This window comes from Trichechus manatus, unplaced genomic scaffold (genome assembly GCF_000243295.1).
Source record: "Trichechus manatus latirostris isolate Lorelei unplaced genomic scaffold, TriManLat1.0 scaffold00039, whole genome shotgun sequence".
NCBI lineage: Eukaryota > Metazoa > Chordata > Mammalia > Sirenia > Trichechidae > Trichechus > Trichechus manatus.
This window is the reverse complement of record NW_004443975.1, coordinates 13,298,397-13,314,893: the sequence shown is the minus strand read 5'-3', so window position 1 is coordinate 13,314,893 and position 16,497 is coordinate 13,298,397. Positions and strand designations below refer to the sequence as shown.

General features: G+C 43.8%; 1 protein-coding gene across 6 annotated transcripts in view; it reads left to right on the top strand.

Moving 5' to 3' along the window:
• The first annotated feature begins 2,747 nt into the window (after positions 1-2,747).
• The window catches only part of MIA3 (MIA SH3 domain ER export factor 3), a 68,958-nt gene continuing 55,208 nt past the window's right edge, over positions 2,748-16,497 (top strand). For 5 of the 6 annotated variants that reach the window (XM_023730959.1, XM_023730960.1, XM_023730958.1 and 2 more), the window contains exons 1-4: positions 2,748-2,880; positions 5,934-6,067; positions 9,393-9,479; positions 12,143-14,975. In XM_023730959.1, coding sequence (XP_023586727.1) covers positions 2,748-2,880; positions 5,934-6,067; positions 9,393-9,479; positions 12,143-14,975 — 3,187 coding nt within the window. Of the gene's footprint in view, positions 2,881-3,395; positions 4,899-5,933; positions 6,068-9,392; positions 9,480-12,142; positions 14,976-16,497 lie in introns of those variants that run through there. The other variant, XM_023730957.1, reaches the window with a different exon arrangement.

Sequence of the window (16,497 nt, the reverse complement as noted above, 5' to 3'; positions counted from 1 at the left end):
TCATGGCCTCTGCAGACAAATAATCTGTGGGCATCTCTTGCCCATCTTTTCTTCTGTTCAGTATTATGGATTTCATGGACAAGCCATATTTTTTCCTTTTGTTTTTACTCCACTTTTAATGAATTCCATTAGTTTGGGAACCAAGTGATAGTTTTGTTTGGGATTCAAGGTTGGTGAATAGCCATAGCTGTAGTGAGAAGCCGCCATCTATAGACAGATGCAAACTGTTTCCCATCAGGGCCAGAGCATTGCTGCCCTTTGCTCTTGCGCTGACTTGAAGGTTGTGTCCGTTTTTTTTTTTAACTGCACATGTAGATAATTCAGTTATACTCATTAAAAAAAACCAAACCCGTTGCCATCAAATTGATTCCAACTCATAGTGACCTTATAAGACAGAGTAGAACTGCCCCATAGGGTTTCCAGGGAGCGGTTGGTAGATTCAAACTGCCGACCTTTTGGTTAGCAGCCATAACTCTTAACCACTGTGCCACTAGAGCTCCAAATCAGTTATATTATGATTTAAATGGTATCCCTCGGTGAATCAAATGGTTAAGCACTTGACTACTAGCCATAATGTTGGTGGTTCGAACCCACCCTGAGGCACCTCAGAAGAAAGTTCTGGTTATCTGCTTCTAAGTTCTGGTTATCTGCTTCTGAAAGGTACAGCCTTGAAAATCTTACGGAGCAGTTCTACTCTGCACACATGGAGTCACCATGAGTTGGAATTGACTTGACAGCAACCAACAACAAGATGATTTAAACAAGATTTTGCTTCCCTAGTTAGAAAGTACAAAAACCACTTGTTGCTTTATGGAGGTTTTTACCCAGTTGTGATTAAAAGGGGGCAGGGAGTAGTTACCTGTGTTTGAATCTTAGCTGCATCACTCACTAAGTGTGTGACGCCTCAATTTACTCATACCTAAAATAGGGACAGTAATAGGGCCTGCTATTGTGAGGTACTATTGTGTGAGGGGAGTCCCTGGGTAGTGCAAATGGTTAATGCACTTGGCTGCTAACTGAAAATTTGGAGGTTTGAGCCCACCCAGAGGTGACTCGGAAGAAAATCCTGGCAATCTACTTCTGAAAAATCAGCCATTGAAAACCCTGTGGCACACGTGGCACACGTCGACTCCATGGCAACTGGTTTTATTGTGTGAGGACTAACTGATTTGATACATATAAAGATCTTGGAATAGCATCTGGGCATAAAGAAAGCACTCAATAAAAGTTATGAGATGTCATCGAGTGCACACCTGACCATATGCACAACAGGATCAGACTGTCATCTGGCCAGGATCTCCTGGACCTCACAGTGGCTGAAATACATAGGGTTTTTTTTTTTTTTTTTTGACACATCGACTGATTTTTGGAAGTAGATCGCCAGGCCTTTCTTTCTAGTCCTTCATCTGGAATCTCCACTGAAACTTGTTCAGCATCATAGCAATACACTAGCCTCCACAGACGGAGGAGTGGTGGCTGTGCTTGAGGTGCACTGGACGGTAACTGAGATCGGGTCTCCTGCACGGAAGGTGATAATTCTACCACTGAACCAGCACTGCCCTCCAATAAATGTTCTTGTTCGTTGCCCTGGAGTGATTCCAATTCATCGTGACCCCAAGTGTGCAAAGTAGAATTGCACTCCATAGGGTTTTCAAGGCTGTGACCTTTTGGAAGCAGATCATCAGGCCTTACTTCTGAGGCGTCTCTGGGTGTGTTTGAAATGCCACCTTTTGGTTAGGATCTCAAAGTTTAACCATTTGCACACCCATCGCCTTTTCCTACTCTGACACAGATTTGGTCGTTTTTGTTGGTTGATTTCTACGAAACTGTGGGCTTCTTTAGAGGAGGGCCAGAATATTTTATCTTTTGACCTCTTTCCACCCACCCCCACCTTTGTCCAGTATCTAGCATAAGATGGAAGCGCAGCAAATTTGTGTTGAATTAAATTACTTTTTTCCTTAATGATAAAGACCCAGGAATTTCAAGATCTAAGCTGGGGTGTGGGGGGGGGGAGGGAGAAATGAGGGGGTATTGGCCACCTGCACCTCCAAAGCTGAGATAAAGGAGGGGAGGAATGTGGTGGGAGTATCGGCCGCCTCCACCCCCAAAGCTCAAATAAAGGCCAAGCAAGCCCCTGGCTCTAACTTAACATCCCCAATCCGCTAGTCCCCCCCCCCGCCCCTTTCCTAATTAGAGGTCATCTGGGGGGACGGGAGTCCCAAGGAACCGGGAGGAGCCTGGAGCCAGAGACTGACAGTGGCAAACGGTGGGTGGGGGACTTGGTAGTTCAGCAAAGGAGGTACCAAACCACGAAGGGGTTGCGGGGGTGAGCTGGTTTGGGATGAACCACCAATCAAACGCTGCGACAGGGTTCCAGAAAGGACCTATAGTTGGGACGGCGCGGGGTTGGGGTATTCAAGCGTGCTGCGAATGGAATCGCGCGGAAGGTCGAGAGTGGAGGGACCCGGCAAAGGCAGGCGATTGGGCGAGGTAGAGGCTATAGAGTGCCGGTTGCCAAGGCAGCGACCAGAGGAGAAGGCCTTGGGCGGACCAAGGGAGCTCCCGTTGCGCCTCCTCGAGGGCCCCCTCATCCTCTCCGTGAGACCCTGCTGACGTGTCAGTGGGGAGCCCTTTCTAAGGCGACGGTCCGCCCGCCCCTCCCCACCGCCCCGCGCTCCGCCCCCTGCACCGCCTCCCGCGTCCACCCGGGCCTCCTCCGCGTCACCGGCTTCCGAGTTGACCACAACATGGCTGCGGCGCCGGGGCTGCTCATTTGGCTGCTCCTGTTCGGGCCGCCCTGGCGGGCGCTGGGTCAAGCAGACTCCAGCCCGGGCCGGCGCTTCTCGGAGCACAAGCTGTGCGCGGATGAGGAATGCAGCAGTGAGTGCGCCGCCGGGCGGCCGGCGGGCGGGCGCGGCCCCGGGGTCTCTGCGGCGCCGCTAGCCTAGGGGCTCGGCAGCCCGGCGGGCGGGGCTGGGGGGTCGCTAGCCGCGAGTGCCGAGAGCGGAAGTGGGCGAGCCGCGGGTGCCTGCGCTTCTCGCCTCGGCCTCTGCCGGCCCCCGGGCCGGGCGGTCCTGACTCGGCGGGGGCCTGCAGCACCCACTTGTTGCCAGCGTTTTATGTTTCCTTTGCTGACTGAGGCGGGGATCGGGGTGGCCCCCGGTCGCCCCCTACCCTGTCCTACAGGGATAGGAGAGGAGATGGGGCTGCGCGCCGCGTGCCCTGGGCTTCCCACGCCGCAACCCAGAGCTTTGCTGCCCCCGCTGCGGGGACCTCGGTCGGTGCAATTGCGAGGGCAGATGCGCTAAGGGCTGGTGGGCGCATTTCTAGTGGCAGATTGATGGTGAGGATCGGAAAAGGTGCACTGGCGCTGTCCCTGTGCCCTCTGCTTTACTGGCATTTTGGGCTCCTGCCGTTTGAACAGCGATTAGAGTTTAGATTTGGGACGAGCCCGGAGTCCACGCACGCAGTGTATTTGAAGGTCTCCGCCCCGACTCTGCCTCAATCCTGTCATTTCTGTGCATGGAAGTCTTCTTGCAAACTGTCAGGGCAGCAGGAAGGCCAAAATCTCGCTCTTCAAAGAGGCGGAGGATCTGTATCGGCCACCAGGGATAGGCAGCCGCCTCTTCTGTGTACAGGAAACGGAATTGTCCCCCGTCTCCGATTGCGGGCAGTGTGGAGGGCAGAGATCTTCAGACTCAGATGAAGAGGGTTAGCAAAGTAATAGTAATAAATACTCCAAGGATCTTATATGCCAGACCAGCTTTGGCCTTAGTCACTTGTGTTGGAATCCCTTCCTATGTGTTTGCTGGACCAGGAAACTTATTGACAGCCGCCGCAGAAATGGTGGTTCATAAATTGTAAGCAATACATATAGAAAAGTATTCATTCTGAAAAGGCCAAGAAGCCTACAGTTTACTACTTATGTTCAAATTGGTGTTATTCAAAACAAATTTCCTAAGTGGAAGAGTTCCTATCACTACCCCACCATTAAAGAAAAGGTGATCTGTAATTTGTGTGAAGCCGTTCTTGGAGGCTACCCTAGGGCTTGTGTAAATACACACACTAAAAGCAGCACAACTTCCACGACTGCTTCTTCCTTCCGTTTTCTCAGCGCAAAACCAGGCTGTTCCCAACAAGCGGGACTGAATATGGCAAAATGTTTGCTATCCTTTGCTTTCCAGCGCTCGCCTACCTGGGTTCCTCAGTATAAGTTACCTGGAGATTCACGTCACTGATGAGGCCTCAGTATAAACAAATGGTGTTGGAAGGGCCCATAGTTGTACCGTAACTTGAGAAATGATGTATGTACAAACAGATGTGACCGAACAGGACAGGCAACAGCAGGAGCAGGGCCTGGGTCTGTGCTGTGTTGTATCAGGTGTTCAGTGAGGTGTTGCATGCAAGGTGTGTTTGTGTGCTTTTCAAATAGCGGTCCCACAGTGCATATTATGTGGTCATCCGACATATTATTATAAATCCTCAATGATCTATTCTGAGGCAACAAGAGTAACACTGCCATTTCCAATTCTGATAGAACCCCTAACCTTAAATTGTCCATCACCTTCAGCCGGGTCTCTCACTCAATTAGATCTGAATTAGGATGCAGACATGTATTAAAATAGTCAGATTTTAGCTTCAGAAAGCAAACAACCCCCTCCAAATCTATATTTTTGTTCCTTGAATACCTATTAAAGATACATTTTTATGTATTTTATTGCTAATTGACTTTTAGAAAAAACATTTCCACTGCATCCTTTTTTTCTGCTGTGTAAACACACTTATTGTCCATTTCATTTTACATCAGAAACTGTATATTTGGCCAAAAAAAAGAAAAATACTGCTTCTACCAGTTTCTAGATGGAGTGTGATTTAAGTCCTGCATTTTAAGACTGAAGGTAACTGACCTAATCTCTCAATTTTGTGTGGTCCTGCCACATGTGATGTCCACTTTTGCTTTTGTTTATAGAAAAATATAGAAGTATTTCTTCCTTTGTTTTGAAATCTTCTTAACGTTGAATACGGTCAACATTATTTACTTTCAGAAAATATTGCCTTGTTATGTGACTGGATCCATAATATGGTGCGGTATCCTTTCCCATGTGTTTGTTCAGACACTGGTCAGAGAAAACAACTCAGCCGCAAATGCAGTTGACAGTGTTGACTGCTGCTTGGTAGCAGTTACAGCCACTTAAAGGTAGTGCCTTTTAGTGGTTAGTTCAAGTTAATTGAACCCTTGGGGGTTCCAGGGTACTCTTCCCAGCTCCCTGTTACTTTGTCATGTAGCCATGATTAAGCCAGCCAGTGTCTGTGCTTGAGTTACTCCTTTGCAAAATGATGCTTTTTATGATTATGAAACAGCACAGATTGAGGATTAGAGGGTTAGACAAGGAAACCCAAGAGCTTCACCTGAGATCAGCCATGCGTGGTGGTGGACACTCTGCTTTCTGTTTCTTAGCATCATCCACAGGGAAAAATGGGAGAAGTTTTCCTTTTCTCTGTCTATAGGGCACCTCGTGATATATAACAGTAACCACTAATCAGCTGCCATCAAGTCAGGTTTGACTCATGGCGCCCCTGTGTGTGTCAGAGTAGAACTGTGCTCCATAGGGTTTTCAATGGCTGACTTTTTGGAAATAGATTTCCAGGCCTTTCTTCCAAGGCACCTCTGGATGATTCTGGGTGAACCTGAACCTCCAACTTTTTGGTTAGCAGCCAAGTGCGTTAATCATCTGCACCACCCAGGGACTTTTTATTAACAATAAAGCTCTAAATATTTTAGATACTCTGAGAATATGAATTGACAGTGATTCCAGAGGATACTGGAGAAACTTGATTGTTTATAGTGGATTCTTGTATTTCCTGATAAATCATTGTGGATTGTAAAAGTTGAATCCTGGTATCTGGTTAATTTTTTCCTTCTTTATATGCAGTGTTAATGTACCGGGGTGAGGCTCTAGAAGATTTCACAGGCCCAGACTGTCGATTTGTGAATTTTAAAAAAGGTGATCCTGTGTATGTGTACTACAAACTGGCAGGGAGATCGCCTGAAGTTTGGGCTGGAAGTGTAAGTAAAAATTCGTCATACCTTATTTCCGTACTTTTATCAGCTTGTTTAGCACTGTAGATTTAATTAACTGTGTTTTCTTGGGGTGTTTGGGAGGGGTTAACCCATCCTCTCTGCTAGACTGAAAAAAGAAGATGACTCTGTGTCCCCAGTAGACTTCAGACCTGGCAGAGAGTAGGGCTCAGCAAAGGTTTCTTCAATAGAATTGAACTGGTTTTGGCTATTGCCCCTCAGCGGCAAGTTCTAGGTCTTCCCAGCCTTGGGTGTTCCACACATATTAAAGGTTGCAATGGCGAAAACCTGAAAATTCTTAATTTCATCGCTTCAAAAAGGAAGGAACTCTTCTTTAATAGGATTCACGGGCATTAGACTTACTCCTGTAAACTGTGTGCAAGGTAATGTTTCAGGCATGCAAGTTTAGAGTTGATTTAATGTGTGTTACTTTTATTTTCTGTAACTACATTATTAATATTTGGGAAAAATTGGGAATACCGTTACCTAATCGTTTGTGCTATTAGTCATGTGTTAGAAAAGCAAAATGCCATTTTCGCGGTGTGCTTAGCTGTTTGTTGGCTTTTAGCAACTTCTGGGTTGTCCTTTTTTGCTTTTCAGACACCTGTTCCTGGAGGGTCCTCAGGTGCTCTATTTCCAGCTAGTTTCATGGATGCCCTGATATCAGACTTGGAAATTAGCGCAGGTTCATGCTTTGATGTTTGTAATGAGGAGACTCACTCAGAGTGGCCTGACCGAGAGGCTTATGAGTTATTGACTTTTCCTTTTTAATAGGTCTGGCGTGTGGGCTGTTAAAGTAGGAAGGGTCCTTAATGACCTTTAGGTTGTCCAAACAGAGGGATACCCACTCTCAACGGTGTGAGTTTTCACTCTCAAGGGAGCACCAAACAAACAGCAGAAAATAAGGCTGGAGATACCCCCATATGGAAAAATAGATTCATTTTGTTGGCACTCTAGATTCCTAGGGAGGCATCTAGAAAAGTCAGGTGGTCAGTTCCAACAACCCTTGTCTTCATACAGAATCCCTGTTGAATCACACCACACAAAGAAGAATCTATTCTGTTTCTTTCAAGTCTGTCGAACAAGATTTCTTGATAATCTTTATCTTGGAAATTATCTTCCTTGTACCAAGGCTGCATTTTTCATCTAACAGTTAAGTTCTTTTTCTCTGCCTCATCTTTGAGCATTTGGATAAATGAACTCAATGTAAATTTTCCTACTACCAAAATTTTTTGCTCATGAAATCTGGAAATCCTGCCTGTTTGAGTCCTAACTCTTATCCTGCCTTCTTGGGGAAACACTGCTTTCAGCACCCATCTTTATTGTCGGACAATTGTTTAGGTGGCACTTTGTGGGCATTGCTTATGTGGCATTCACTTTTACTGCCTTGCATTGCAATTAGTTTGTTTCTGTGTAAGGAGCCTTAGTGGTACAGTGGTCAAAAGTTCAAATCCACCAGCTGCTCAGAGGGAAAAAGATGCTGCAGTCTGCTTCTGTAAAGATTTACAACCTTGGAAACCCTATAGGGTTGCTCTGAGTTGAGATCAACTTGACAGCAGTGGGTTTGGTTTTGGGGAGGGGTGCGGTTTGTTTATGTGTCTTAAACCAATTGCCATCAAATCAATTCTGACTCATGGCAACCCTATGTGTTATAGAGTAAAACTGCTTCATAGGATCTTCTTGGCTGTAATCTTTCCGGAAGCAGACTGACAGGCCTTTCTTCCATGGTACTACTGGGTGGGTTCAAATTGCCAACCTTTTGGTTAGTGGCCAAGCACAAAACCTTTGCCCCACCCAGAGACCTTTAGCTCCCTATAAAGTTAAAAACTCTATAACGGAAGGGACCATGTCTTATAGGGTAAGGACCCTTATTTATATTTATCTTGATAGTAACGTAGAATTGTTCTCTTGAGGCAATGTTCTGCTTTTTTCACATCAAAGCAACTGTTGCTTGGTAAGGATGCTATACAGGAGCAAAATCAAGCATTGAATGGATAGTTGGACATAAAGATAACTTTGATTCATGAGGGCCCATGATCCTGCCACATTTTTTTGTGAGACCATAAGAACTGGGACACCACCCAGTTTATAAATACGGAGTTTTATATGAACTGTGGTCTCAATGGACAAAGATTAGATGAAGATAAATGTATTTCCTTTCTCCAGATATCTCTGATTCCTCTTCCTTCTCTAGAGTCTCCTTAATAAAATTTTCTCCAGAAGGGAAAGTATATTTTCCTCAGTTTTACCTCTCATTTTTTGAACTTCATGGTTTAGGAAATTAACAGTTCTCTCTCATTAGTTTTCAAAATGATTCTCCTTTCTGTGTCTTAAGCCTTTTTTGGTTTCTAAGAGTTTTAGACTTGAACTTTTCATTGCACTGTCTTATCTAATCTTCATGACAGTATTCTACTACTAATACTGGCTTTCAGATAGTGGGCAGAAATAACAAGAGCACTCATGAATGGGGATATTTTATGGTTAGTGATAAGATGGGTGCTTTTTCTTTTTGTGCATTTGATCCATGTATCAGTCTCCTTTTTTTAATGATTGGGAAGAGGTCTACCCTGCCTTTCAGATGGTAGCTAGTAAAAGACAGTATATGTTTCCCAAGAGGACACTTTCTACCTTAGTTGTTAGTGCTGGAGATGAATGGGGTTATTTTCTATAGAGGTTTTAATTTGCATGAAGCTGTAGCTTGGCGTGTAGATTCGTATGAATTACATGGCAGTTTTATTTTCCCTCAAAATACTTGTAAATGTTGTTTTTGAAAAAGATAGTATAGCATCTAATATCAAGAAATACTTGCTTTTGTTGCAGTGGTAATATGTTTCAGAAATTTTATATTCTTTTTACTTATTACTTTCCATGGCTGTTTACTGGTTTCAGAAAGATTGTAAGTACTGAGCAATGCAGTGAGGTATACAGGTAAATTCTCACTAGAGGTTATTTGGAATTGTGGTTCTCACCAGCTGTGATTTGCATAGTTTTAATTAAATACCATACAATAATCATCTTTTATGCAAATCTTTTATCTATTTTAAAGTCTAACATTTTGTGCCCTGTGCTTAGAATTAAGCTGAATATTGAAAAAAAACTTCAATTTTTGAAACATTGGTTTCACAATAGTATGTACTTAATCTTTATAGGAATAATAATCCCAGTATGACTATAATAGCAGCTATCTATCTCAGTTATATCTACCTATCTATCTAGCTCTACATTACCCCTCACTACTAACAAGTCTCTCATTTATATTTTTCATATAGAATTTTGATTGATATGTGTCCCTTTTACCCATTCTTTTGTATAGGTTGGGCGTATTTTTGGATATTTTCCAAAGGATTTAATCCAAGTAGTTCATGAATATACTAAAGAAGAGTTACAGTTTCCAACAGATGTAAGTCATCCATTTGTTTTTGTTCTCAATTATAAATTAGCTTATAAATTCATTGGTTAAATTCATGTAACTATTTTTGAAAGACTTTGAATGTTTTGTTTTTTGTTTTTGTTTTTCTGGTCAGGAAAAGAGCCCTGGTGGCACAGTGGTTAAGCACTCTGCTGCTAACTAAAAGGTCAGCAGTTCAAACCCACCAGGCGCTCCGTGGGAGAAAGATGTGGCAGTCTGCTTCCGTAAGGATTTACAGCCTTCAAAACCCTATGAGGCAGTTCTACTCTGTCCTATAGGGTCACAATTGAGTCAGAATCATCTCGATGGCAATGGGTTTGGGTTTGGTTTCAGTCTAATGGTTGTGCATCAGATTTTAATTTAGGACAAAACTACCTTAAGAAAGAAAGAAAGGAAGGATGGAAGGAAAGAAGGAAGGAAACATTTGAAAAGAATTTAAAGGAGACTAGGTCATAATCAGATAGTTATCTAGTATATTGAACTGCATGTTCTTATACCAGGCTGTATACTCATACAGGGCTTTTCTTTGCTACTTTATATTTGAAAAAATGAAGAATTCAGTATCTTTGTTTCTAGTTATTAAGTTTAAGAGGTAAATAAGCTCTTTTTGTAAGCAAAAGGCATTGTCCCAATTTGAAAACTACTCACCGAATAACCGTTAGACATATTAAGTATTTATAAATCATGATAAATAAATCAAAGCATAAATTATATACTAGGCTAGAAGTGTAACCCTATTATGGACTCTTTAGTGATTTAAGGGATTATAGTTATATTATAGATTTGGAAGGAGCCCTGGTGGCACAGTGGTTAAGAGTTTGGCTGCTAACCAAAAGGTCGGCAGTTCGAATCCACCAGCTGCTCCTTGGAAACCCTATTGGGCAGTTCTCCTCTGTCCTATAGGGTCGCTGTGTGTCGGAATTGACTTGATGGCAACAGGTTTGGTTTTGGTTTTACAGATTTGGAAAAGGGAGCCTGAGAGTTTCAGGTGAGATCCAGTCTCAAATCTGTAAGGTTCTGCCTACATTCCATAAAGCATTCCTCTGTGGTACACGGACTTAAAGCAGCTCTGTAACTAAAAGGATTTTGTGTTCTGGGATCCTCATTCCAGCTGATTATTTCCTGGGTTTTAAAGTTTATAATGGTTGATATTTCACTTTCATTCAGCCACCTCCGAGGGCTCTTTGTTTGGAGTTGCTGTAGAGCGTGCTCGCTGCTGGCCTAGGCAGATCTTAGATGAGACTGGCAGAATAGATGAGGCCTCCGAATTATCTGCTCTTCTTACAGTTTCCCCTTGGTAATCTAGAGCATCATAAAATCAGCCCTGTTGCCTGTCTGACCTCACTGCTAATGAAGAGACTGCCCAGGATATAAGTTGTGAGGCAGCAGGTCCTGGGTCACAGAAACCTCACCTGTTTGGGATTCTGCCTTCTCACTAACACTCTCACTGCATGCTCCCTCAACCTTAAGAAAATGACTTGGCAATGCATGTGACTGAAAGAGGAAATCATTCATCCCTACTCCACTGGGCAGGTCTCCCCAGAATATAGTGAGGCTTTACTTAGGGGAAGAAAATGATCTTTGTTAGTTTTTAACTTTTCCCTCAATCTATAGCTTTTCCGTTTTTTGAGCCCATCTGTTTATTAGTGGAGGCAAGGAAGAATATAGATTTACAGACCAGTCCTGACAGCAGACTGTAGTGATTACCCAGAACCCTGGTTTAGATTAGGGTATATCCTTAACTTAATCTTGTTTTCCAGTTGTTCTTGTGGTCATAATTAAGCAGGGAAGCCTCTTTGAGACCATTCTTTGTCCCTTTAAATTTTTGCTTCCCACATACCTGTATCTCAGTAAGTTACTTCTTAAGCTGATTGATCTTTCCCAATCAGGGGAAATCGTGAGCCAGAAATCCAGGTAGAATTAGAGACTGAGAGCTGGGCGAGCAGAGTAGAGTCTAGAGGGCACAGTGGCCGAGAAGCTGGATGATCTTTCATCTTCTCCTGGGCAGATTATTGTGACAGAACATCAGTTGTAGATGTTGGGAGTTGGGGCACCCGACAAGTGACAACCCTCTTTCCCCAACTGTGTGTGGAACAAATTGAGAGACCCAGGTGTCAGGCAGATGGAAACTGAAATGTCACCATTATTAACTAATAAAACTTTTTGGAGAATACGGCTCAATTGTGCAGCAACAGTGGGCTTTCTGACATTGCGATCTATAATGGGACAGACTTACACAGCCACAGACAGAGCTAGCCAACTGGGGGCCTCACTCAAGGGGGGCTGTCCCTGTAAAACTGAGAGCATGAAGAATGGAGGATTTGTGTTCCCTCTTGCCGATAGGCAGGTGCCAAAGAGAAACAAGGGACAGGCTCAGCAAGCCCACCAGCCATACAAGTCATTCCTCCCTGGGGAAGAGAGAATGAGGGAAGCCGGGAGCACCACTCCCGGAATGGAAGCAGGAAGCCAGACAGAAGTGGATTCCAGCCTCTGATCCTCTCACTGCTCAAGAACAGTCATCACCTAAGGTTGGCACAGGAGCCGTGGGAGAGCCAAACAAGAATTTGGGTTATCCCCATCATGCGCATGGGTAAGAGTTTACTCTGTGATGCATGGTTAGTGACACACTAATAATGGTTTTCTTTCCCTTACAGGAGACAGATTTTGTTTGTTTTGATGGAGGAAGAGATGATTTTGATAATTATAATGTAGAAGAACTTTTAGGATCTTGGGAACTGTATGACTCTGCAACTGGAGATTCTGAGAGAACCATAGAAAAAACTTCTCAGCACATGAAAGAGCCTCTTGAAGTATCTGAGGAAAGTGACCCTGAACCTGAACCCAAAGAAGCCAACTTAGAGGAAGGTGAAAGTTTATTCTCTGAAGACCTCAAGGATCTAGAGGAAAGATTTGAGGTTCGGAAGAATCACCCTCATGCAAACAGTCAAACAGATAACGCTCAAGGAGAGCAATCTTCATTTGACCCTTTTGAGGAAATGCTGCAAGAAAAATTAAAAGTGCCAGAAAGTGAAAACAACAAAACCAGCAGTGGTTCTCAAATCTCAAATGAACAGGAGAGGATTGATGCTTATACACTTTTGAAAAAAGAAATGACTATGGACTTGAAAACCAAATTTGGCTCAACTGCTGATGTGCTTGTATCGGATGATGAGACAACCAGACTTGTTACTTCATTAGAAGATGATTTTGATGAGGAGTTGGATGCTGAGTACTACATAGTTGGGAAAGAAGAGGAGGAGAGTAAAGAAGACTTTGATGAGCTACCATTACTAACCTTTACAGATGGAGAAGATATGAAAACGCCCACAAAATCTGAAGTTGAGAATTATTCAACAGATAAAGAGCAGAAGTCCAATGAAGAGGATATGATTGAGGTAGCTCAGCCCCCTGGCATCAAAGATGATAATAAAAATACACTAACCACCTTGGGGGATACTGTCTTCTCTGTTGTCACAGGAAGTGAAGAAAAAACAGGAATGATGGATTTAGAGAGTTCTAATTCAGAGGAAGAAAAGGAAGATGATGTGTTAGTCCCAGATAGCAGATGGGGGGAAGCACAATCAGCAATAGATTCTGTTGACCCTGAAAATGCAGAAGATGGTCTTTTGATTGTAGAAGTCCCTAAAACAAAGGATGACAAAGACCCAGAAATGGACACAGAACTTCACATTAAAGGAAAAGGCAGGAAAGTTCAGGAATCCAGGAGGGGCCTGGTACAAGATGAGACGGAGACTAAGAAGCAGGAAGAGATGACTGTGGATGATACTACTCAAAGCAGGAACCGTCACTCTTCGCTAGCTGCTGAGGAGGGTAAAGAAATGTTAAAATCAGCCTCTGATAACAAAGAAAAGGACCAAAAAGAAGCAGCTATTCGTATCTCAAAGGAAACGCTCCGTGAAGAAAAGCCTGGTGAACGCATTTTGGACGGCGATGCAGAGAGTGAATCTGTACATAAAGCTGCAGGGAATCAAATGAACAAAGAAAAGATTAAACAGGAATCCATGGATATTGCACCACTCGTAGGAGATAATCAGCACAACACATCCAGAGATGGTGTGGAGGAAGGGGATGTTTTGGTAAGTGGACCAGAACCCCATACACTTTCAATGGAGCATCAAGGTGAGGAATTTAAAGAAGAGCTAGTTCTTAAAACTCAAAATCAACCTAGATTTTTCTCTCCAGATGAAATTGGTTTGCCAACAGAACTGGAAGAAGAGGTTCCTGTTCAGGGAAGAAATCTTTCTTGGCAACAAGAAAGGGATGTGGCCGCTGCAGTTAATAAGCACGTGACTGAGAAGAGGAGGCTCTCTGAGGGAGCAATCAAAGAGGACACCTCAGATAAAGGGTCTTTTCATCACAAAGCAATGCAGGGAACACAGGAAGTAGAAAACACAGGCCCCACTGATAGCGCAGAAGTACCAGGTTTCCATACAGAAAAGCCTAAAGCAGAAGATGATGATTACCTCCCTGAAGAACTGCTGGAGGATGAAAATGCTGTAAGTGCAAAACAGTCTAAAGAAAAAAACACTGGGATTCAGGACAGGAGGTTAGATATTAACCTGCAAGCCCCTGAAAGAGCTATTTTAGAGACCACTAATCCTGATCCAGCAACTGGAGAAAACAAAGTAGAAACAGGTATGAATTTAGAGACTGAAAGAAAAAGTGCAACTGTGGCCAAAGGGGAGGGTACACTAGACAGGGGACCAGCTAGTATGGAGGTGGAGAAAGAAGAAAGCTCTCTTGTAGATAAGAAAACACGCAGACCGTCTGAAGTAAGTGACTTTCCTGACACACAAAAAATACAGACTCCAGAGTTAGGTAAAGTGTTTCAGAATAAAGATTCTGATTACCTTGAAGAAGACAACCCTGGGGAACAGCCAAAGACCTCAGGATTTGCAGAGAAGCCTGAGGTAGAAGAACTCTCAAAAGAGGACCATGAGGCTTTACAGAAATCCATGGACCCAGAAAGCCAGTGGTCTGCTTCTGAAGAACTTGAAGATGACCTGTTCCATTGGGCTTCACATACAACTGTGAAGCCAGAACACACTGACAGTGAAAAGGACTTGCCTATAATAAGGAGCTTTTTTAAAGAACAGCAGTCTTTGCAGCGGTTCCAGAAGTACTTTGATGTCCATGAGCTGGAAGCCATGTTCCAAGAAATGTCATTAAAGCTGAAGTCAGCTCAACAGGAAAGCCTGCCTTATAATGTGGATAAAGTCCTAGACAAGGTCTTTCGTGCTTCTGAGTCACACATTCTGAGCGTAGCAGAAAAAATGCTTGATACCCGTGTGACGGAAAATAAAAATCTGGGAATGAAGGAAAATAATATATTTGAAGAGGCTGCAGTGCTGGATGATATTCAAGACCTGATCTATTTTGTCAGGTACAGACACTCCACAGCAGAGGAGACTGTACTGGCGGCAGTGGCACAGCCTCCAGAGGAAGGCCGGGATGGACCTATGGAAGGTAAGGTACCTGCCTGTGGCCTTACAGAGTTGGGCTTGAGAAACAGGGTTGGGGCAGGGGGCTTCACTGAACTACCTCATATCTTATTTGTAAAGCCCTGTTCACAGTTTACAGGGTGCATAAAGGAGAGCGACACCAGAATGAAGTCTGCGTGTCTCTTCCTGGCTTCTTTCTTTCAGGCTGGAGCATGGATAAAAATTTACCCTGTTTTCCTTAGGACAGTTGAGATTGGCTAGCATTTTCACAGCGAACCTCTTCTAAAAAGCTAAAGAGAAAGAAAGAAACAGGAATACATGGCACGAAGTAGAGCTGTGAGCGAAGTACAGATTTCACGAATAGTTACGAAAGGGCTTTATTGAACACAATTTCTTAATCATTAAATAACTGCTCTTTAGCCCTGTTGGCACAGTGGTTAAGATCCACGGCTGCTAACCAAACGGTCAGCAGTTCAAATCCACCAGCTGCTCCTTGGAAACCCTATGAAGCAGTTCTACTCTGTCCTGTAGGGTCACTATGAGTCGGAACTGACTCGACGGCACCTAACAAAAACAACAACCCAGACTGACTGGTATAACTTTTAAATAGATGCCTTGCTTGAGTTCCTTTATTCCTCCCAACTTTTCATCTTTTGTGGATGCCATGTTCTTTCCTGCTTCTTGGGAGTGCTTACTCCAGTTAAACTCTTCTGGGCCCCAGGTTCTTTCGTTCAGATTAATCAAGGCTGGAACCAGGATGAAGGCCCTTCTAACATAGCACTCGACACTTAGAAGGCATTTGGTAAATATTTACTGAGTTGACCCCAAGCTGGTATCCCAACATAAACCTTCTGATTCCTGGTTCCATGCTCTATTCTCTATTCCTATGCTTTTGAAACTGGGGTACCTGAACTGAGGGTACATGGTAGAGTACCAGGGAAGACATAAAGCCACAGGATACATGTATCGCATCTTCCCAGAGGGCCACTTTTTCCTGATAATTTGGGGAGGGGGCATATTTACATTTATTCGTAGCTGATATATTTTGGATTAGAATGCAAAATTCAGATGAGTTTTCAGGCTAAAATATGAGGTTGCAAAGAAATTTATCTTTGCTGTGGGTGGTGCAATGGTTAAGAGTTTGGCTGCTAACCAAAAGGTCGGCAGTTCAGATTCACCAGCCGCGCCTTGGAAACCCTGTGGGGGCAGTTCTAGTCTGTCCTGTAGGGTTGCTATGAGTCAGGATCGACTTGACAGCAATGAGTTTTTTTTTATGGGTCTCCGTGAGGGAGCCCTGTGGCGCAATGGTTAAGGCTCAGTTGCTAATCAGAAGGTCAGCAGTTTGAACCTATCAGTGGTTCCATGGGAGAAAAGATCTGGCGATCTGCTCCTGTAAAAATTACAGCCTAGGAAAGCCTGCGGGGCAGTTCTGCTCTGTCACACAGAATTGATGGCATACAACAACATGGGTCTCCTTGGCGACGCCCTGGGCCTGATAGGGATGGTTTACTCTTTTGGCTCTTAGAGTTACTTTGAAAATACTCAGA